At 45.0% G+C, this 24,490-nt stretch overlaps 1 protein-coding gene across 1 annotated transcript in view; it reads right to left on the bottom strand.

Moving 5' to 3' along the window:
* mrc2 (mannose receptor, C type 2) overlaps nt 1-12,382 on the bottom strand; it is a 40,653-nt gene extending 28,271 nt beyond the window's left edge. The window contains exons 1-2 of the mRNA XM_062533039.1: nt 12,171-12,382; nt 2,716-3,117 (exon numbers count right to left, since the gene is read on the bottom strand). Coding sequence (XP_062389023.1) covers nt 2,716-3,117; nt 12,171-12,294 — 526 coding nt within the window. The 5' untranslated portion in view covers nt 12,295-12,382. The remainder of the gene's footprint in view (nt 1-2,715; nt 3,118-12,170) is intronic.
* Nucleotides 12,383-24,490: the final 12,108 nt, after the last annotated feature.

The following is a 24,490-nucleotide window of genomic DNA, read 5'->3' as shown; positions in this document are numbered from 1 at the left end:
AAACCAACCAATTACACTAATTAAAGAAAGACAGTCAATGAAGAATCTATATTATATTTTTGTCATAATTGATTAAATGTACTGAGAATGGAGTTGGGGGTATTGTATTGTCCAAGTGTTTACTCAGCAGTAGTAGTCGATAGTGGAGGTATTCACAGAGGCATAATGATATTTGTGTAAAAGGAATAGCCTTAAGGCAGAAGAGGGTGATGCCATAGCGGCTTAATGTGTGTTCTGACAAGTTTGTTTTGTTTAGCTGCTATAGGATAGCCTATAGCAGCTAAAGTTTAGCTGCTATAGGCTATCCTATAGCAGCTAAACAAAACAAACTTGTCAGAACACACATCGATGACGCACATCAAGCTTAATAATAAATGTGAAAAATGTTTTTAAGAGCCTGCAGAAACTAAATTCAACCGTCATTGTTTTTTTTTTTAATTGAAGTAACAGGTGTGCTGGTTCATTTCTGAAGGTCACATTCTAGACAACTTGGAATCTGGAAAGTTAAACTTGATATTTCCCAGCTTTTGAAATGAATGCATTCAAGCCCAATGTTAACACAATAGAGTGCTGGTGACTCACCAATGGATTTTCCTTCTTTCTGCAGGATATCAACATGCATATTCTCACATATTCAAACATGCTTTGAATAAGTGACCTTAAAAGGGTTTATAAAATGGTTTTGTCACCATCTTGAGAATAAAGGCACTTTGATTAAATTATGTTTTTGAGTTTCTTGTGCAATTTGTAAGAGCGGTCTTAAATGGAGCATTATATGTGACAGCTAGAAGCCTGTGGTTTCCCAGCAGCAGCCTGCTATCTAAAGAGCCATACTGTGGCATCATTATGCTACCTGTGTGTATAGCTCCACATAAACAAGAGAGGGCATGAAGAGTGTGGGCTCTCCATGCAAAGAGGACTTCTCTCTATCCCTCTCTTTCCTTCTCTTTTTTCTCTCTCTTCAGTCTGAACGAAAGTTAATCTCCTGTCAGACAGAATGCCCAGGGGTTGCCGTAGTAACTACCGCATTCCAACAGATGATGGGATGCAAGTAAAAGGCAACAGAGGGAAAGATGAAGAGCTAAAGCGTCTGCTGCAGATGAGCCTCTAGTGCTGCATGATGTTATACAAACGCAACGCTGTCACATTATACCACTGAGCACATCCAATGGAAAGTAGGACATCCATACTAAAGTACACAAACAGACACACAACAGAAACACACACACAGACACCCATGCGCGCGCACACACACACGCACGCGCACACGCACACATACACACACACACACACACACACACACACACACACACACACACACACAGAACCCAGGGCTGACTAATGTCACTGGCATCTGCACCAGTGTGTGTGAAGCTCTACAGAAATGTGTAAATGCTGGCAGTTCCGTACGTGTAAAAGTTATTCCAGTAACTCTGCCACAAAAGCCGAGCAGTTAGAAGAGGGCAAAAGGCAGTGGAGAAGGAGAGCAGTGAAGAGAGAGGAGAAGGCAGTAGAGACGGAGGGGGAGAGCAGTGAAGAGAGAGGAGAAGGCAGTAGAGACGGAGAGGGAGAGCAGAGCAGTGAAAAGAGAGGAGAAGGCAGTAGAGTGGAGAGAGCAGAGCAGTGAAGAGAGAGGAGAAGGCAGTAGAGAGGGAGAGCAAGGGAGGGAGGGTTCTCCTGGCCTAGCGCTGTGGGGTGTCTGCTTTTAATTACAAATAAGCAGGAAAAGGCGCTGCGGCTGTAAACAGCAGTTGTACTCGAGGTAAACATTTCATTTTCAGCGCTGAAAAACTCCAACCATCTTCAGCTTCAGCGAGACAGTGTTATCAAACGAGGCATTGCAAAAGCAGCAGAAGCATGCCCTCTGTGTTGATAGCACTACTCGGGCAGAGCGCTGAGGTAAGGCAGACCAGACAGACATCTACCCGCAGTGAAATACACCGTGGCACTGACCCCTATAAAGCTGTAATACATGTCTCCAGCGCGATAAAAAATAGTCAGTCAGTCTGACAGCACTGTTTACAAACACCGGGGAGAGGTCCAGGCCAGACAATCTCGCTGGCCGGCCGCCAATCAGGTGGTAAGTGGAGATGCCCCTGGCAACAGAGCCCTGCTCCGCAGCAGATCCAAACAAGTCCAGATGTGGCCTGCTGGCTCCACAGGCCGCGCGGGCGGCGCTACGTCATAACTCCTGAGTGCCTCTCTCTGCCGCTCACGCCGTCTCTCTCCCCGCTCCCATCCTTCAGCCGCTCTGATCGCCGCCGACTCCCCCTAATCTCTCTACGTCTCTGCTAAAGTTATGTTCAACAACCTCCCAACCTTGCGAGGCTTAAATATGGCTTCTGTCAAAACAAATAACCGGTGTGTTTAATGAACAGGCTTTGCATCACTGTGCTGGTAAGTTGAGTAGTGTGCTACTTAGCAATGAGTGGAAATGAGTGGTAAAAAGTGAGGGGAGTGTTGTTTATAGCCTAGCAGAATAGTGAAAGGACAGACATTGGCAATGGTGAGGATTTTGCTGTCCCTCAAGAGAATGAGTTATACTTTATAAACAAATTAAATCAAGGACATTTCTGTGCCTAAAATTATCAAAAAAATATTGAGCTGTTTTCAAATCTGAAACAGCCTGGTTCATGCCTGAGAACTCCCAGCCCTGACTATTCTAGAAGGTTTGTGTCCATGGGCTGGTCTCTGGTTTGTGTGTTTGTAGCTCACCTTGGGCGCGCCAGGAGCAGAGATCTTGGTCGTCGCCGTGGAGTCTCCAGGACCCTTTGACGTCAGCAGTGGCGTTGCCGAGCAGCGCGGAGGCGGGCAGGTAGGTGTCCAGGCTCTCCAGCACCTGAGCACAGTACCAGGTCCAGCGCACGCGCGGCGGCTCCCGGTCGCACGTGTAGACGCCCAGCGGCGTGCGCTCCCCGGTGCCGGGCCCGCGGCTGTAGTTGCCCACCGTGAGGCCCAGGCACAGCGACGAGCCCACGTTGAACAGGCGGCTCCGCGACACCCACTTCCACTGCACGCCCTCGTCCTCGCAGTTGATGGACATGTGGAGGACGCCGTCCCGCACGCCCAGGCAGTCCTTCGCACCGTCATGGAAAAACGTAAACGTGTCTGAGTCCGCTGTGAGAGAGACAGAGAGAGAGAGAGAGTGTGTTGAATGTTCTGCTTTAGGAATGCAATCATATTTGTCATGCTAATAAAGCACACTTGAACTTGAACTTGAGCGAGAGAGACAGACAGAGAGAGAGAGTTAAAAACTTAATTAACTTAATTTCTCAGTGATTAAACTAAGTGGATCATTAAAACAAGCTCATGTGTGAAACGCTCGCTTGAAACGCTAAAATCTGAAAGTATAATTTCCAAAATAAGAAACATGAACACTGCAAGACAACCACTACAATGACTAATAAACACCCTCTGGATTGTGAATTCTAGAAAGTCACTGTGATGCAGAGAGGGGCCGTGGCAGAGCCAGTGGTGGTGAGTGAGATCAGGCCATTATCAATAGCACTGGACCACTCAATAGAAAAGCATAATGCCAGTAGAGTAGCTAATGTGGAAAAACCAGGACAATCAATGGCCCATCCCAGCATCACTACATCACATGCCAATAGCCTTGGGCTGAGCTGACAACTAAATTGAGGCATTTTGTTGGTAAATATCCTGAAAAAGAACCCACAGGCAATTAAGACTATTGGTTTTCACAGCACAGAGAGAGGAGCTGAGCTGAAGACAGTCAAAGTGATGTCATGTGTCTAGACATAAGGTGTTAAGTGGGCAAGCCCCGAACATAAAGAGGGGGAAACTGTTGCACATGTGTGGCCCTGTGCCTTTGAAAGGCAGGTTATCGGCGCCTGAGTTTACACATGCTCTCGAGGCTGGCGGCTCGCGGCGTAAAGATCTGACCCAGGATGGCTTCCCCTCGGCTGGGGGAGATCTTGCGGTCTGTGTTTAACGAGGTAATGGGACGATAGTGTGTGACGAATGTTTTCACAGACCCTTCAGTGGAGCGGTGTTGCTAGTTATGGTTTGGCTGCCCATGTCAGTTTTACATATGAGAGGGGAGCAAAATTCATCTACTAAAAACATGTCAAGGCCAACATTTGTCTGGGGGTGCTTTCAAAACCATTTTGAAGATTCAAGGACTTGGCAAGAGTGTTCGAATAAGTCTGGGATTTGTTTCACAGATTTTGCTTCGATCTTGCAGCAATCATACATTCAGCCCTGGAAATCACAGAGGACAGCTGAGCAGCTGTGTGTTTAGAATAATTCTTTATATCAAATCCCTGTATGGCAATAAGTCAAATGGTGAAGGTATCCATGGAGCTGAGTTCACGAACTGTTCCACGTAGTCTGGTATTCAGAATAACTTGAGAACAGTATGTCTAACCATGCATGACTACGCTTTTATGGGGCAAGTAGATTTACAGTAAGAGAAATCACCAAAATATTGGAGGCAGAGAGGAAGTACGAGATCAGTTGAAGGATAAAGACAAGGTGGTCTGACAAAGTAGCTATAGAGAGAGAGAGAGGGAGAGAGGGAGGGAGAGAGACCTCTGCAGATAGTGGCTGGACTAAGGCCACAATGAGTGGAATGTCGGGAACCAAACCCAGCAGCCTTCCCGAAAACCCGAGTGGTTTTCTCTCATCCCCCGTTTTCTCCTGCTTTTTCTTTTTCTTTCTTTCTTTCTTTCTTTCTTTCATTCATTCCTGCTGGGGGGAATGTGAGGTTACGGCCACAGAAAGGGGTGATTGAGTGTGGGAGAGAGAGAGAGTGAAAGAGTGAGGAGTGCAAATGGGAAGAAAACAGAGAGGAAGAAAACGGAAATCAGGAAAAAAGACGACGGTGAGAGAGAGAGCGAGAAAGTGAGAGGGAGTCTGTAGGGGAAAGGAGAAGAACACAGCTGTGGTTCTAAATTGAGGTGTCCTCAAAAAAGGACAGTAAGAGAGAGAGAGAGAGGGAGAGAGAGAGAGAGATGGAGGATAGAAGACAAAATGATCCCCATACAAACAGTAGCCCTTCACACTGAACATGAAGCCTGAAAGGAGAAAATAAAAAGAGACGGAAAACAAGGGAGAAAGAGAGAAAAAGACATCCTCAGCATTCCTAACAGTTGGGCCCCGGAGAGGGCTGCAGGAAGTGGGGAGAGAGAGAGAGAGGGAGAGAGAGAGAGGGAGAGAGTGAGAGAGAGAGAGAGAGAGGTGATTGTAGGAGACCAAGCTCCCACACAAAGGCACTCATGCTCACACACACACACACACACACAGGTCTTACAGTTCCGGTCCAATTCTGGTCCCACTCACCATTGCTATTTTTCTGATTTGGAACCGTACTTAGCTAAACTAAATATTACCACATCGGGGAATTCTGTTGTTTACAGATTATCACTTAGTCACCGGAGCCAATCACTCACTCCCTCCCTCCTTCCCTCCCTCCCTCCGCCCAGTGTGTTGTTGTCAGACCCCCCGTAGACCCCCTCTGTCCACATCATCGCCCCCAGCTGTACTTAAGTCCAGTAGTCAGGTCAGTTGGTGTGGCATTCCTCTCCAGAGGGTGTCCTCGACTGCTTTTAAAAACACACCAGAGGCAGAGTGATTCTCCAGATGGGACCAGACCAGCACTGCCAGTGTGTGTGTGTGTGTGTGTGTGTGTGTGTGTGACTAGTGCTAAAGAGTGCTATTGTGTGCTTCTCTCTGTCACTGTTGATATGGTCTGATTCACTCTCATTTTTTCTTTTCTTTTTTTATGCTCTCTCTCTCTCTCTCTCCCTCCCTCCCTGTGTCTCTGAGGGCTTAGAATGTAATCAGCTATAATTGATGCCCATTCCTGCACATATCTCATTGTTGCATTCTGTTGCTAAACACAGCTAGTGATTAAAGACGCAGACAGGAGCGCCTGCGAAGCTGTTCTCTCATTATGATGCAACAGGACTGTAAAGCTGCAACAGCAGAGAGGGCCTGGCAACAAAGGGCTTCTGGAAAAATCCACAGCAAGTTTGAACCCTGAGCAGGCAAAAGATCTGTGAGACGAGAGGAGCTAGCTCCCAGACCTCTCCTTCTTCCCCAGGATAGACAGCGCTGTCAGTCCTTAATTCCTCTTACTAACGGAGTGCAGGCCCGAACAGGCCGGAAATTAACCACCTTTCTGATGAGCAACAACAGCGCACGGGACGTTGAATAGTATTGGTATGGAAGAGTTTACACGCAAAAGTTAACTGGATGATTGGCTGTGATTCTCTGGGTTAAATTCTATGCTTTCCTCATTATTCATCACTTGTTTCCTCAGCCAAAAGCACTAATGAAGCGCTCCACTACTGCCAATATTGATGAGGAACTAATCACTCTGAACCCAGCACTCTGCAGCCCATGATATCTGCATACCGTAATGGAGACGCACATGCCCTTTCAGAACGCTTCTGTTCTTGCATAACAGCCATTATGGTTTAGCTCTGCACAACGCAAAGCAGCGCCAGAAAACATCCACTACTACAAATCAGAATTTCAAATGAAACCAGAATCCAGATACTGTTGAAAAACTGGAACCCTTTCTGTTGGTTTTTAAATGATATGCACACACATTACATAGTAGTAAAGACTACATGCAAACAGCCTTTTCAAGATACAACATCACTCTTTCCAGATTGAGATGATGAGGATTTGCCAGAGTATTATACAGTATCTCAGGTGGTTGCATGTGTGCTGGAGTTACCTGCTGTCAGGGTGATGACAGTCAAAATGAATGACAAGTCAAATCCTTGTGCTGCTTCACCCTCATTGTAATGTCACGTATGATGTATACAACGTTCTGTAAACGCTGTTGTGTCTCCACACTGCACTCTAATCCAGGGGCTTTCATGGCTTTGTGCTGCAGTGTGCGGAGAGCCAAGCACGCAGGCCGTCTCTGCCAGCTCTGGTGGGCGTATGGCACAGGGAGCTGCGCGCTGTCCCGAGCCTGACAGGCCAAACTAGGCAGCCGAGTTTGATTTCTTCTGCCGTGCATTCGCCGGGAGAGCGTGGGTTGCATAATGCTGATTTTGGCTCCGGCGTGATGCAGGCGGAGACTCGTGGACATCGGTCTGGTATTCAGGGCACTGGAAGCCGGCCCTGGGGGTGCGGAAACGGGGTTAACACAAACCAGACGGCCCCCTCACCCGCCACCCACCCACCCACCTACAACCCTCACACCCTTACCTCACCTGCACAGACACATGGATGTCTTTTAAGCCCATTGTTTCACATCAGTTTCCCACTGACATCTCTAGGAGATGAGAAACGTCTGTTTGGCAACGCGGGTGAATCCAGAGGATTTTGGGGCGAGTGTTGTCTCAGGCATCCAAGTGTGGGTTTCACATTGTAAAAAAAACCCAACACGGTTCATCAAAGGCTGCAGACAAAGAGACTGAGGCGGGTGTGTTGCTAAAACAGAGGCTGCACACACACACGTGTCAAAGTCAGGCTGAGGCCGCGCATCCAGGAACTCCGGCCAAATCTCACAGCGCGCTGAAATGATAACACCCCCCGAAACGCCACATCACCTTCTACACGTCGGCCAAGGCCAAGGACATGAGAGAGACGTTCCAAGAAGCTTCCAGATGCGGATAAACTTTTGGTTTATCATTGTGCTCTTAGCGGTTACGTCCAAGACAAACAGAGAATATATGGTGGGATATTTCACAGTTTAAACACAGATGACAACTCAGAGCTATCTCTTTTGGACCGGCAAGCTTTTTTTTCACTGGTGTTAAAGACTGCCACGTGTAGGTCTATTGATTCATTTGAAATGCTCCCTCTCTCTGTCTCTCTCTCTCTCTCTCTCTCTCTCTCTCTCTCACACACACACACACACACTCACACACATATACACACACAAAACAACATGACACAGAGACACACAAAGACATGATTAAGTATCAATATCTGTTATTTCATTCTCATAACTTACTGACAGACTGCCATGTGTAATGGTGTGTGTGTGTGTGTGTGTGTGTGTTGTTCATGGAGAAGCGAGGAAGTTTGTAGGTGCTCGTAAGGACGGAACTGACACACTGGAGGTGCCCCCCAGGGGATCATGTGACTCAAGGTAAATTACTCCCAGGTGCTGTGTCAGCACCATTCCTCTCTCTCTTTTCTCTCTCTCTCTCTTCTCTCCCTCTTTCTCTCACCCTCCTCTCTTTCTCTCTCCTTCCGTGTCTCTCTCTCCGTCTCACTGTAGAATGTAGGCCAGTCCGTGCCTCTCCAGCACCAGAGCACACTCACTGCCCCTCCACAGCTGCAGAGCTCCGTGTTTGCGCAACAACACCAGCGCTGCTAAACATTGCAGTGTCCTGTTGCTCCAACCTCTCCCTGAACCCAGCGCGAGTGAAAAAATAAACCCTCAAATTAATATCCGATCAGATGGCCAGCCTAACTTCATGCTTTATTTGGCTTTGGTCAGAAAAAAAAAAAGACGGCGCTCCCTCCCATATCTCTCCTCCATCCACCCCTCCATCATATTGTCTTCTGTCCTCCTCCTCCTCCGCACTTCTCTTTTGTCCTGCGTGTTGCTCATAACGGAGCTGAGCTACTGAAGCCCCCGTTGATGCCAGATGGCTTCCAGTGGAGGAGAGGGGCTTTCAGGCCTGGCCAACAACAGCACACCCACAGGGGCCAAGGAGTGCAACCCAACCTGCCTGTAATCAGGAGGCCTCCTAAACACACAGACCCTTCAACCACACACACACACACACACACACACACACACACACACACACACACACACACACACACACACACACACACACACACACACACACACACACACACACACACACACACACACACACACACACACACACACACACACACACACACACACACACACACACCTCCTCAATTAACCAGGTGCCCCTCCCCTCAGCCCAGAACTACTCACTTCCCAAGGAACCAAACTCCACACCTTAGTGGTGACAGTCTGTGATTTGGTGTGTGTGTGTGTGTATTTACGAAGGAGCTTTATGAGGAAGGGATGGTTGCCGGTATGTGGTGGCAGAAGACACACACATACACACAAACACACACACGCACTCACACTGAGTGGGACAATGTGTGAGAGTGAGTGGGAGAGAGGCACAGATTCACACTAGCCACTTGGGTAGTATCTACAGCACACAATACTTCTGACGGTGCCAAAGACCCATGGGGTTCGTGTGAGGGGTCCTGGCCCCGTACAAACACCCAGAGGAAGGGCCTGTACTGGGGGATGGAGCTGCTGAACAACAAGGACCCGAGAGCCAGGAGGCCCAGGATGTTGACTTAGAAAGCGTATTAAGGTAGTTTCCCAAGATCTGATACAGAGGGAGAGGCCGGCCCGAAACCATTCTATTTAGACAGATGTTTCAGGATCAGTAGAGGGGGATGAGAAGAGACGTACAGGGGAGTGTGAGGTACACAGAGCATGGGCAGACAGACAGACAGAGAGGGAGGGAGGGAGGGAGGGAGGGATGGAAGTGATTAATCAAGGAAGAATGAGTATGAGGGAGAAAAACATGAGGAAAAAAAGGAAACAGGGTGAAGATAGGGTGGTAAGGGTGTCATGCAGATTATCTTTTGTTTGGTGGAAAACCGACATGCAAACACATGCACACACTCACACACACAAACACACACACACACACGCACACAATCACACAAACAGGCAGGAAATTCCAGGCTCTTATGTTTGTTTCTGCTCTATTTTACGGCGCTGCGGTCGTTGAGAGGATAGAGCCGAACAGAGCAACAATCCACCTCTGCAGGGCCACAGTGGAGGCTGACTGTGGGTGCCATTTCACAAGGTCAATCTGAGCTACTCTTAGACTCCGCATAAATAAACAGCCCATGTATACATCTCTGACCAGACACTGCCAAATGGGTCAAGGGGACTATAAAATCACTTACAAAGACAAGTGTCACAACAGTATAAAAATCAAGTATTGGGTGCTTCATGTAAAACCAATATTAAATGGGATATCCTTAGCCATGAATACTCTCTTAACACATCAGGGATGGTACTGTGAACTGGCACCAAGGTGTGTGGGGTTTTGTGTCCATTTCTGATACCAATGTCCTAAAACTGACATTAACCAGTCAATGGAATACAAAAAGACTAACGAAGTTGGTGTCACTGCAGCTCCAGTATATTCCTTTCATATTCCTGAAACTTTATTCATAACTATAAAATGCATTTCACCTAGCCACACTGTAACTGTTACCATGGCCTTTTATAGAATAGTGATTGTTAGGACTTTGAGAACCTGACGCACTACTGTAACGAATTGCAACAGAGGTGCCTAAGGTGACCAACATCGGTAGGGGAGAGAGGGGTAAGATGAGCCGAGGGGTAAGGTGAGCCATACCCTTTTTCTAGGATATGGTAAACAAATTTAATTTTATGACAGCATTCTAAGGGGGAGGGGACCCTTTCCTAACATCAGTAGAGAAGGGAAGCACATGGAAAATTTGGTAAGAAAGATATTTGGAATAATGTGTTTTTTTGCTCTCTGAGTGAATTCCATGTTTGTCCAGAAGTAAGATGATTTAGAGAAAACAAGAATAAAACAACATTTAGACACATTATATCTGAGATAGTGCCTTTATAAGCTATTATATGAGGGCTAATCAAAATGACAAATCTTAGTCTAGCTTGTCATGAGAAGCATTTTTTTCCCGAAATGGTGCAATGGGGTAAGATGAGCCATAAGAGGTGGGGCAAGTTGAGCCACAAAAAGCCTGACAATATCAGGCCTATATTTTAACATCAGGTTTTTAAATTGCAGTTGAGTTTATTTTTGATAAGGATTACAATATGATATTTTAACATATGAGAATAATGTACACAATTATATTTTAACATATTTTAACATATGAGAACAAGATAATATGGTCCATGCATCCACTCTATATCCCTTTTAAACTTTAAATGTTTTTTAAGATAAGTTTAAAGGCTGAATTGGTTGATATAGCTTTTACAGGTCATATTTTGTGTTATGAACAATGAAAGACTTAATAAAACAATCTTTTACATGAGTTTTTGCTTTGGCTTATTTTACCCCACACATTGGCTCATCTTACCCCGTGCATGGGGTAAGTTGAGCCACTTGACCACTTTTTTTCAAAAGGGCATATCACTGGGTCTATAAATGTTTTCAATGTTTTTTTTAGTCAAATAGTAGCAGGACACTTTGAAGTTTGATATGGTATGAAGATTGCAAAAAAAGACGTCAATGACATGACGCTGTGATGAAAAATGTAAAAAGTGGCTCGTCTTACCCCTCTCTCCCCTACATTAAACCAGCGAAATGGCGATAGGAAACCAAATTCTGTCTGGTTAAAGGGGTGGCAAATAACTGTGCTCTGGTTCTGTAACCAATTATAAAGACTTGTTTGTCCTCATCTCTGCGGAGTTCAGTCGTAGTCTAATCCAACAGTTTCCAAAAGGACAAAGACAGAGCTTTTTTTTTACGACTAACAACGATGTGCTAAAAAAAAAAAAAACGACCCTCTTTCGGAATCTTTACTGGTCGGGTATGCGTGGCAAGGCAGACCTACAGTATCCACTACAGTGAGCCAGATACAGTATGTGAGCCAAACCGGGAAATCACCGTTTCTGACTGTTTCGGACTAAAACTTTACCTCGATATTGTATATTGTATAACCGGATGTAAAGGTCACATCTGCCCGCGGGATGCCAAATGGCGCTGAAGCAACACGTAGCACAACGGGCCGCTGCAACGCGGATGGAGAGGGAAGAAAAGTCCAGCAGACCTAAACAGTTGGGTAACCTAGTTTTGACTTCAGTCCTGCAAGGAAAACATTAAAGGAGAAAAGCCCCCTCCCCCTTTTCACCCCCTCCCCCGCCTCCGCATCTGGTTCTACTCAAAATTTGGAGTTTCGTGGCATTCCATCGCATCAGCATCAGTTGAATCATTAGCATCCGTTTATTGCTAAATGAAAAGCGGCAAACAAATTCCGAAAGTGACATGTTTCAGGGGAAAATAACTCTAGCCTATGCCTCTGCTGCAACGTGTAGGCTACTCTTGCTGGGTAAAGTCTGCAAAGTAGCTACCGGCGAAGTGTCTGACTTGGCGAAGATCGACTTGAATGAAAAGTCTGCAATAGTCTAAACTCAGTGTCAACAGAAGTTAGAGCTTCCTTACCTGACACGGTGCTCTTTAGTTCCAGACTTAAAAGCAATAAATATAAAGTGCTGTAACTGCATAAACTGATATTGTTCATCCATAATCGTCTCCAGTGGTTGGGATTCTTTCCGGCGCGTTGCATTCCCTCTGTTGCCTCGAATGATAAACGTGGAGAGGGAAAAGAAACGAGCTTTGTCCCGGGAAGATTGGGTGCAGTGAAAAGTGTGTGGGGTTCTGTGCAGACCGGAGAGCTGTGGAGAGATCCTGCTTTGCGAGCGCTGCTGTCTATCTGCGCGTCATTTATTGAGCCCGAAGTGAATGAGCGCAGCAGACACTGCGTCACCCGTCCCCCCTCATAACACACACATTCTCTCTCTCTCTCTCTCTCTCTCTCTCTCCCTCTTCTGTTTAACTTTGAGCAGTTTTGTAGGGATTGCAGTGAACGGATTAAGTCATTTGTAAACATAAAGGATGTTTATAAACATTAGTGCATACACAAGATTGTTCTGTTGTTCTGCTACTTCTGCCTTAACCAGAGATATATGGATAGATGGAGAGAAAGAGAGCGAGAGAGAGAGATGCCTATGGGGTGTGGGAAAGCAAGACAGGACTTGATGTCCAAACACCAGCTCACCACTTTGCATGAGATGTCAATCATTCATCACAATGCTATTCTCATAACAGAGAAGTAGAATAAGTACAACATTGATTGTCCCTATGAAGCCTTGGGCTGTCTGTAATGTGCAATCGTCTGATGGGCTCCCAGATGATGGGTAGAGCTCTGAGATGAGATGCCCCTGCACTATGAGTGATAAGGATTGGGGAAGGGGGTAGAATGTCGTTGGCCTGCATTTCACAGCAGTATATCAGTACTCTATTGTGCTCATGAGCGTTCATCAAGTCTTGGCCACCATGCAGAAGTAAACAAAGCTGCATGAGTCCATGTGAACCTGTGTGGAAATGCCCCTGTAGTCCTCATCTACAAGAGGAGCTACAAAACACAGCTCCCTTTCTACTTTCAAGAGCAGAGGCTACACTGCAATAAATAAAAGCTAACCATGTTATTAATCTTATTTCAAGATCAAACAGTCAATTTGGTATTTTTATTTTTTAGAAAATTACCTACCACTCTCTCCAAAGATAATTTTGACTTAATTGAATAAGAGTTTGACTTATTTTAAAACAATTTTGCGACAAATTTGCTCAACGCACTGACAGCCAGATTTGCTTGTTTTTAAAACAAACGCAGACAAATTTGCTTGTTTTCATGATGACACATCTTAAAATGAGTCAAACTTATGAGAATAATACCCACTAGAGTTTTTGAGCTTGATATAACATTAATAACACTTGGTTAGATTTGATTAGATAAGCAGTTTACTCACACACACTGAGTAAAATTCTAAATAGATCTATATACAATACATAAAGACAGAGAAAGTGATGAAACAATCAAATGTAAAAAAACCACACATTTCCAAATTTGTCAACAGAAACTGTGCTTGCAGAAAGACTTGTCTCCTGTGTGTGTGCCCAGTTAGAATCCCCTCAGAGTCCCACCACAGTTGCATTCATCACACAGATATGCAAAGCAGTGTGTGCTGAGGGTATGAAGGAGCTCTCCAATCAGATCAGATCTCTTGCTGATGTTCCTCTAAACTCTAATCAGAGAGATGAAAATGATGGGAGAACGCGTGAAAAGACCAATGATTGCACTCCATCTGCACCAGAGGGTACTAGCTTCTATAACAACCTCAATGAAGGAGGAAGGGGGAGTCTGTCTCAGTGTCATTGGAAATAATGAGCCTGCTGAATTGCGACACCATTCGATTGTAATTGCATTAGGTTACATTTCGTTTATTTCTTTATATTGCAATGTGTGGAGTATATTATTGTTAAACTGCTTTGTAGAGAGTGGAAATGAAAGATGGCATTGAATTGTATCATAAAATAAACAGCATCATACTGAGAACTGATGTCCTGCTTAGTGCTGTGTATCATGGAACAGTCTACCTGTGAAAGCTCGCTCTCATGTTCAGGCCTTGGCCTCTGCAAAGCGTCTTGGCCACTTGAGACACTGTCAGTGTTGGCACAGCAAGGTTGTAATCATAATATGCGTTGAGGGGAACATGCCCTCTCATGAAGAGAAAAGAGTCTGGTCACTCACCATTGGGAAACCTTTCCAACACTCACATCGTGGCGGGCGTATACTTTGTGCTAACTTTGAAATCATTGGTCTTACCTCCAACTTCGCCAAACTTCACAACCTCACAATAAACAGCAATGGCAGTCAGGAAACAATGTATGTGTGCCTAATACCCTTCCTGTAAATAAATGTACACATTCTTCCTATGCCATATTTTCTATGTTTGCAGGCAATGCTACTACCATTTAGCCTGACTCACGCCAGACCCTTGTAGTTCCGCCATGCTCCACCAGAGGCGTTTCGCTGAGCTCCACACAATGGTCTGGAAGCGAGGGCAATCCAAACCCCTTCCAGTGATCAAAAAATGAGCAACCAATCAGGAGCGCCGAAGCGAGTGTTTGATTCAAATAACAATGGCGGCACGCAGCGAGGAGTCTTGTGCAGACATTGATTCTGCTATTTCATTTGTCGAACCTATCGAGTATTCATTCTTCAAAAGATTAACAGAGAATAGTTTTGAAGACATTTATTGGTGGCAAGGATGTTTTTACTCTTCTTCCGACCGCGTTTGGCAAGAGCTTGAAGAAGCCTAGCACGTCATTCAAGATAACAGGCAAGTGGTTTATCAAATCACATGCGAGGATGTTTTACAAGGACCCGCCTTCATAAATACATCTCCTATCGAGAAGTCCCAGATCCTTGTGTGAAGCAGACAGCGAACTACAGGATCTGGCGAGAGTCAGGTTAACTACCATTCGCCACAGCCATTGGCACAGCCACTTTCTATTTTGAAACTAGTGTCATCCCATTCCTATCGCTGATTGGGCAGGTAATCTGTCCACCAATGGAACTATAGACCTCTGACTATAGTAGGAAGTAAGACCAATGACAGTGTCTCAAGTGGCCAAGGCACTTTAAAGAGGCCAAGGCCTGAAAACGAGAGCAAGCTTTTCACAGGTAGATCTTTCCATGATACACAGCACTGTGCTGGACATCAATTCTGCAGTATGATGCAACCGACCTACTGAAGTTCGCCTACAAAAAGGAACCAAAGCTGCCAGAGAGGGTGGTGAAAACTGCCCAACGCATCACTGGTGCCTCACTCCCCTCCATAGAGACCATCCAGGGCAAGGCACGCAGCATCATCAAAACCTGTTCTCACCCCAACCACAGACTGCTTAACCCACTCCCCTCCGCCAGGCGCTGGTCTCTTTGTACCTAAACCAGCAGGTTCAAAGGAAGCTTCTTTCCTGCGGCTGTCAACCTACTGAACTCTACCGCTGCACCCGGTAAGCCTACTGAACTCTACCGCTGCACCCGGTAAGCCTACTGAACTCTAGCTCTGCACCCGGTAAGCCTACTGAACTCTAGCTCTGCACCCGGTAAGCCTACTGAACTCTAGCTCTGCACCCGGTAAGCCTACTGAACTCTAGCTCTGCACCCGGTAAGCCTACTGAACTCTAGCTCTGCACCCGGTAAGCCTACTGAACTCTACCTCTGCACCCGGTAAGCCTACTGAACTCTAGCTCTGCACCCGGTAAGCCTACTGAACTCTAGCTCTGCACCCGGTAAGCCTACTGAACTCTAGCTCTGCACCCGGTAAGCCTACTGAACTCTAGCTCTGCACCCAGTAAGCCTACTGAACTCTACCTCTGCACCCGGTAAGCCTACTGAACTCTACCTCTGCACCCGGTAAGCCTACTGAACACTTCCTCTGCACCCGGTCAGCCCCACCTTGACAACTTGCCTGTGCCTGTTGTGTCCATGACTATGGCAACCTTGACAGGCACTTGACAATTGTACTCTCCCCCCCACAGTGTTCTATTTATATAAATGTACTAATTACACTTTAATACAGACATATTCTACACTTTAAAACATACATATTCTACTGCTCTTTGCTCTTATCTGCTCTTATTCATCCTGCACACACTCTCAACTTTACTACTCTTATAAAGCTACAGTTACTACACATCAATTAATGACACTGTTACTAGGCTACACTGTTACACATCTGATTATCTGATCAGGTTATGAGATGTTACAGGTAGGTCAGCACAATAATCCTCCCTTGAGCCATGTTTACTGGATGTGAAAGTTGCAGAATAGCATGGCATTTTAAAAGCAGATACTCTGACAGCCTCTCTCTCTCTCTCTGCTCGTCCTCTCCTGTAGCCTTTGATCAGTGCTCTTTTGAAGTGGAGCTAGGAATAGGGTAGTGCTAACTACAAGCTACTACAAACTGCTTTTCACTTATGGGAACATTAATAACCAAACAATCATCAACCAATATTAAAACCCAAACAATTGCCCCAAAGACTTTTTAACCAGTCATACAGTATTAGTCCTTTGAGACCTATAAGCTATTTTCAGTAATTGTACAGTTAGGCTCTTGGGTCATTGTGTCATCTATTATGCAATGCTATATCCTTTTCAAGACAGTATTGGCAAACCATACCAGGGAAAGTATGATGTGGTCATGCTTGCATATATCATATCAACCTTTATATCAAGAATCATTGCACAATAATCCTCCCTGGAAGCTCAACATAAACTCATGCCCAATACATAGGCCTATGAAGCTTTGTGCCTAATTATGGAACAGGTGTTTTTGGATGCCTCGAAATACCTTCAAATGAGCTGATAAAGATGAGCAGGGATGGTAGTCACGGTAGTAGAGTAGAGGCGAAGGATCCAGGCTAACAGGCAGTACTAGGAAAGCCATATTTTGATCTCTAGCTGCAACCATGGTGCCCTTGAGCAAGGAGCTTTATCTCGAGCAGCTCCAGGGAGACCGGACCTGTAACTAATTGATGTCAGTAAGTCACTCAGGATGAAAACATCCGCCAAATGTAAGCAAAACATGAAGTATCTGTTGGAGATTTAAACTGCCATAGAGAGTAGGCTAGTGCTTCTTACACCAGCCACAATGAGTAATTCTCCCCAAAGCATTTCAGAAAGCATTATGACTCATAAGCTAATAATACATATAAAACTGACTTTCCCAATAGATGGGAATGGGTGGACTGTGCTATAGCCTTTCCTATCATATAATATCTTCTATGGGTGCATGTTTTAGGGCATAGCCTTTTGGTAAACTCATAGTCTTTTCTTCTGTAGTGATGCAGCATCATGAGTTACCTCTCGTGTCATTATCATGTTTGTTTGGTGTTTCAAGTATGAAATTAGCAAGACTGGGAACTAAGGGCTCATATTTTAGAATGGAGCAGAGACAGACAAAGAGGACAGACAAGGCCAAGCCTCAAATAGCATGTTGCCTGTGCCTGCTCAGAGCCTCCTCTGGCCTATGGAAGTATATATGGATACATGCTTGGGAAGTGCACTTTTCGGTCCAAGTGTTTCGGTAAGAAGCCATGGGGTGCAAAGCCAATCAGAGGCCAGAAGAGCGAAGAATGCCACGGACTGCCTGCTTCTCCTGCCACATGCTCATGGTCACCACGACAACAGCTCAGAGAGATCTGTCTGGACACTAGGCTATTTAAAACAAGATAATTAAGTGCTAGTGTTGAGGAAATATTGGAATTGAGTTGAGATCAAACAAAACAGTCAGTGTGATTCAATTAATTAAAACTTCAGCAGAACTTGGATGAGGAGGAGGGGAGACAGATCAAACTGCACAGTAGTTCTAACACAGTAGTCCCTGTCTTCAACTGAAGTAGGTAATTTAACAAAACAGTCATGTTCCAAATGACTAAGTAAAGCCGTATATTGTCGTATGACATTATACAGGCATACTATATGCAATGTTGACTGATATACAACCAACTGTGGCTGGAAGCATGTTGATTTTATTTGTGAACAATACCTGTTTTCTTTCTCATTCTTCTGATGGCTCCTATAGATTTTGGTCTATAGGACAGAGATAACCAATCAGCTTTTAGTTTAGGCTTGCAGTAGGACACTGCTCGAACACAGAAACAGATAAAGAATGTTGCAAGAATGCTTTGTTTAAGTCATGGCTCAATGGACAAGTTTGTTTAACTCACCACATGGACACATCAAAGATGCTTATCTGAAACAGCCCAGAAACATCTGGACTTAAATATTGTAGGGACGCAGGAGTTTTATTTCACCATAAAGAATAATGTTGAATGGCTGCACTGCAGCTTACTATGAATGATACATACATGGTGTGTTACGTGGTGTTGATGACAGCAATAACGTGTTGTCTCTTTATATTCCATCATAACACACACACACACACACACACACACACACACACACACACACACACACACACACACACACACACACGGCTGGGCATGATCCACACAGCTCAGCACGTTTTTCCTCAGACTAGGTTGACGACCATTTCTGTCAACAGATTTATTGCGTGTGCAAACACTGGGCATGACCAAGGTGGCCAACAGGGCGCGTGCAGTGCGCACTCAGTGGGCACTGTGGGCTAGCCTTCAACAACAACAGCACCACGTGGACAGCACTGTGTCCGCTTCAACGGGCAGGGATGGAACTGCGCTGTTTTAGCTTGCTACTGCACTCGTCATGTGCACATTGTGTGTGCACATAGGCTGCAGGAGTTGAATGAAAAATCCATCTAGGGTCAAATTAAGTTCAATGCAAAGAGGATCACAAACTACTGACATAAACAGCAATGCTCCATTAAAATAAGGAAGTGCTTCTGAAAGATGCATCTGAAAAGGAAAGCTTTGGAGCGTCACACATAATTTGGAGAGGATGTAGCACGCCCAGTTATCGCTGACTGAAATCTAGACAGACAGTAGGCCTATAAGCCTATATGGAAATGGAGCAGCAGGAAACGACCGACACACATAACTAGCCTCTGCTATTCTACATCATAAACAGCATAAATGGACTGCAAAGCCATGTTACATATCACAGTTAGATGTAAAGAGAGCATTACATACTACACTTCTTGGCACAATGCATGAATCCCCCCCCCCCCCCCCTCCCCACCTCCACGCACTCATAAATAAAATCAGATGACATCCGGTTGAGTTGTTTTGGTGAAAACTCTGTTGTCAGCCACATGTGCTGGGCTTTAACAACAAGGAGCCTGTTTGTTTGACTGGCTTCTCTGAGTGCAGGTGGCCTGACGTGACTCACTGAAGGAACACAAGCAAAGCGGAGGCTGAGATCAGTGGACTTCACACAGCTGGAACCAAGCAAGTGGACGCTACAGACTATATGGACAGACGGATTTGATTTCAGCTCTGTTGACTATGAAGACTTCAATACTTTCTCATAAACTGATGCAGGGCATTCAAAGGGGAGCTCACAGTAGCTAGTAAAGTACATGTGAGGACTGCAATATAAAGGAGTATTGAATTTACAGTGTTAGCTTGGAAGTACTTCTCTAAAGCCTTTCTTCTATCATCTCTCTCAAACGCTCATGTGCAATACACATGAACAGTGGAACAGGTAGCTTAAGATACTGTATATGCCATGCACAGTCTATTGCAAATACAATGAATCTTACAATGACTCTCCATGTGACAAACAGCATCTGTGAGATTGTAACTCTATGGTTATGGTTATAGCTATGGAATTGGCTAATGTTTTTGTCCAAAGTGACTTACAGTACAGTATATTAACATTATTAGTTAAATGTAATAGTTTCAAATAAAGTTGGAAAAGCCTACATTAAGCATACTAAAAACTGTAAAACCATATGCTATAAGTTAGGGTATGTCAGGATGTTTCAAGATACACAGCTTGAGTCCAAATCCTGGCCCAGCTCTTTGGGCCTCTGAGGTGTTTGCAGTAGTGCCTGATAATAAATGGGGAAATTGAATCAAGCTAGTGAGACAAATTGCATTAGACAAATCATGACATTAAATGCCCAAACTTGCTCACTGGATATGATTAATTCGATTAGAGAAATTAACTGGAAACAATGAGATTGCCCTGTTTACCATGCAAGCCTCAGATATTAGAATATATCCCATCACATGTCATATCAAGGATATTGGATGAAGGGAATACATGAGTGCCATTATGACTTATGGTTATGGTTATGGTGGTTATGTTGTTTAGCAGACGCCTTTGTCCAAAGCGACATACAAACAAAAACAATACAATAATTCAATTTAGCAGTTGATCAAACCAGTGTCGACTAAAGAGAATAGCAACATGAACAATAAACAGTATCAATATAAGCAAAGCTAATGAAAATAAACAATGACTAAATAGGAGAATAAATAAATAAGTCATTCAATGAGTTATATAATAACAATAACTATGGAATAATGAGCAATAATAAAAACAATGTAAATTTAATCAATGGCCTAATGGAAACAAAACAACACTATTAAAAAATACAAACCATAATCATAAGAAAAGCTAATAGACTAAGTGCATATTGAATAGATAAGCCTTAAGACTCCTTTTGAAAGACTCAAAACTGCTATTGGAACGAAGAGCACTGGGCAACCCATTCCACCAACACTGATGTAAAAAATCCTGAATTTGACCCAGCGTCTATAGCTGGTCGACACAGTAGACGTTCACAGTAGAATTCAAGTAGGATGGAGCAGATCCAGTCAATGTCCTATAGGCTAAACTAAGAGATTTGAATTTAATTCTGGCCACTATATAGGGAGCCAGTGGAGAGTAACTAACAGAGGAGTGTCCTCTTTGGCTGATTGAAGACTAGATGTGCTGCAGCATTCTGAATTAGTTGTAACGATCTTAATACATAAGCAGCTAACAACAGTGAATTGGAGAGAAACATGGCCTGAACAAGAAGCTTATAACACATTTACACATATTTTGAAATATAACACATGTGGCAATGGCTCTGAATATGCACCACACAGCATGTGATAGGAGGACAGAATTAAAGGCATGTATTTGGGCTTGCTTAGGTGTCTGTTAGGTGCATACTCGTCTCTAGGACTTCTGATAGGTCTGCAGTAGTTAACATTTCAGCCTGACAGATATCCCACGGACTGAGGCAGTCCTCCCGTTTCACAGCTTGCTGAAAACACACAGCTGAGCGGTCAGAGAGCCCTTCGGTGGCTCAGCAGTAGGACAGAACAGAGAGCACAGCTTGGCCCATCTAGTGACCGCTGAGAACTTTACAGGTCAAATGAACCACTCTTACTGGCCACTTAAATCTTTCATTAGCCCATAAACTGCAGAAATTAAACAAAATAGCTTGTGCAGTGTTTTCAGAAAAAAAGTGATACGCAATTATTTATTTTGAAGCCGTCATGATTATTTGTAAGGTTAACCAGTTCATGATTGGTGAAATTAAGTGTTGGCAATCTAGCAATTCTATTTGTGGTGTGTGACAACCACGCAGATGAATGGTGTCTTGCAGCATCTGAAGGGACATCCCTCTCTAGAAACAATAGCCTACCAAAACAACATGGCAGAGACGTTGATGCCCAGCATCAAGGCAGGTACGAGGCCCCTCCACCACACCAGGGACGGTCAAGCCCTCGTCTCGCCACTGAAGCCAGGCTGTGCTGTGGAGGGGTGGTGGCATGGCACTCACATTAACCTCACAGTCCCATCGGTCAGTGTCAAGTAAGTGGCCAAGTAAGAAGAAAGTGGTCAAGTAAGAAGAAAGGTAAGACTGACCATCTGTTAGACAAGCACCAGGAGGATCCGTAGGTCCTCAGCATTGATCCTTCGCTGTGTTATAGCGGCCTGTGCGGATCACACGAATGAGGAGCCACGGAGCGAAAGCCACAAACATTCCATCTGGTTTGATGGGCCCAGCGCGCATTCGGAGGTATTATCTGCACACAGATACAAGCTCTTGGGCAGACTTCCAGGGAGCGCGGGCTGCAAGCTAAGGTAACAAACACAGAGATGGGTTCAGAGATCTCTGCCATGACCCATGTGGGACTGCATATTTTTATCTTGTGTAATTTGAGAGCTGTTGATATGAACCCAAATACGTGGGAGGAAAGCACTGAACCACGAGAAGACCTTTCCATGGGGACCGGAATCATTCCTGTTTGATTTGATGTGCTCTTCTGGAAGGGGTGCGTGCACTGTTGGATGAGGTGCCAACGGGTAGTCGGCTACACAACTCAACAATTGTGCATCTGCGCCTTCCAGTGAAAAAACGTGAAAAAAACCACTCAACCATTATCTCTGAACCATGGCTTCTAGAGTATTAAAAATAATTGCTTGTTAAGTGTGTTGGCGTAGCTGAGTGCTACCATTCATTCAGTTTAAATAAAGAGTTTATCTGAATCCAAATGCTCTATGAGACAGTTGAGAACATAAAAGTCAGTCTTTACACAATACAAGTGCGTTGGTTTGTCTGCATGGAGGGTCACTGAACAATTGCCTTGCTGTTTTACACGAGAAGTTGGAGGCCTTACCCAACATCTCCCCTTCGTCTTTTTCCTATTATGTGCAATTTCACTTGGCTCATGTGTATGAGCTCCTCTCAAAAGGAGCTCCGATGACCCATATTCAGAACTCCAGTGCACATACCACAGAGTTGCACAAAACTTTGTAAGACAAAGTTACATATCGGGATTGCTTGGTTGTCTTAAATGGGGAGATGTAGGCTAATTCCCCTTCCACCTTTTGACTACAGAGTAGGTGCATTGTTTAAAAAATGTTAATAAACATCAACCGTCTTCTTAAATCTTTTAAGCCAACACTGTGGCATGCCAAATGCCTGAGAGAAGTTTAGGAGAGTGGAAATGGATCAGAGAGCAGAGAAGGCGTCTGAAGCTTGTTTGGTGCTGCTGTCACGATGGGAATTCATCATCACCGTCTCTCAGTCTAGACATGAGGATGTCTGCCAGGGCTGGACCAAAACAACCGGACAGGTCACTCTGGTGTCCAAAACACTAAAAAGCATGCCTACCTCAAGCCTCACCACCATGCCTGATCATTTGAGTCACACAAATGCAATTAGGTCTGTTGTTCTTCCACTAACAGAGACCTCCGGTGTAATACCTTCACTGTGAGAGGAGTCTGGTCTCCAGGCGTCATATTATTATATGGGAAGATGAGGTTTCACTGCCTGTAAGAAAGTAATGATCACATTAGGGCCCCTTGAGAGGAGCTCTGTTCAATTAAGCGTTCACTAGTTCTTCACACCCTCTTCATCCTTCACAGTCCAGAGGAGGAAGACGGGCTATTTATCCTCGTTGACCGAGCTAATTCGCAAACAAAAAAAAAAGAAGGGCACATCATAAAAATGCGTCTGGCTTCTCATCGGAGCTCTTCCCGGTGTGTGTGTGTGTGTGTGTGTGTGTGTGTGTGTGTGTGTGTGTGTGAAACACAGGGCAGAAGCTGGGCCAGCGGTCTCTCTGGTATTTCAGCAAACACACACAGCGGTCGGCCAGAGTGTGAGAGTTCCATGCGCCGGCCGCTGTTGAGATGATATTGATGGCGTTCCCGTGCCCATGGGCCGGCCGGCTGGGCTGCACAGACGCAGCAGGATATCGACACGGCCGGCCGCGCTGACCCCAGGAGCTTCTGGCCAGCACACACTCCCTCACGGCAGCACATTTCAAACAACGTGACCCCACACACTAACACACATCTCCCCCTCTGTTTCATTAACACACACACACACACACACACACACACACTGTCTGACTGGCTTTATCAGTCTCTCTCTCTCTCTAACACACACACACACACACACACACACACACACACACACACACACACACACACAGCCCTGCCTGCTCTAATCTAGCAGATCTTAATTCTATTACAGAACCGCAAAATTGCACTGTTTCAAGGAGAAACGTAACAATGACATCAAACAGCCACCATACACACACACACACACACACAGCCACACCAGCAGTAGTCAGCTGGCATGCACTAATGGAACAATGACATCAACATACTCCTGTTCCATGAGTCCAACAAACAAGCCCTTACACACCCAGCAAATGCTCTTGTCCTCCCATTCAGGTTTGTAAACAGGCTTGACACTAGACTAGAGAGCATTAGGTCAGCATTCAGTTTCAGTCAGGTGCAGTTTTCTGAGGTTAAAGATCATCTGAAATGCTTCAATGCTAACATAGACTTATTCAGCCATATCTAGCAGCTTGTGCAATTTCATGTATGTGCTGATTTTAAGTAGAATATACTGTATATTGAACAGACCAGCATACTCTCGCTCTCTCACTCACACACTCACACACACACACACACACACACACACCCTATCAGGGAAGAGCAAAGAGAGCCGCAGCCA

This window comes from Sardina pilchardus, chromosome 3 (assembly GCF_963854185.1).
Source record: "Sardina pilchardus chromosome 3, fSarPil1.1, whole genome shotgun sequence".
In the NCBI taxonomy this organism is placed as follows: Eukaryota; Metazoa; Chordata; class Actinopteri; order Clupeiformes; family Clupeidae; genus Sardina; species Sardina pilchardus.
Note: the sequence above shows the minus strand (reverse complement) of the source record. Positions and strands in the feature narration are given on the sequence as shown.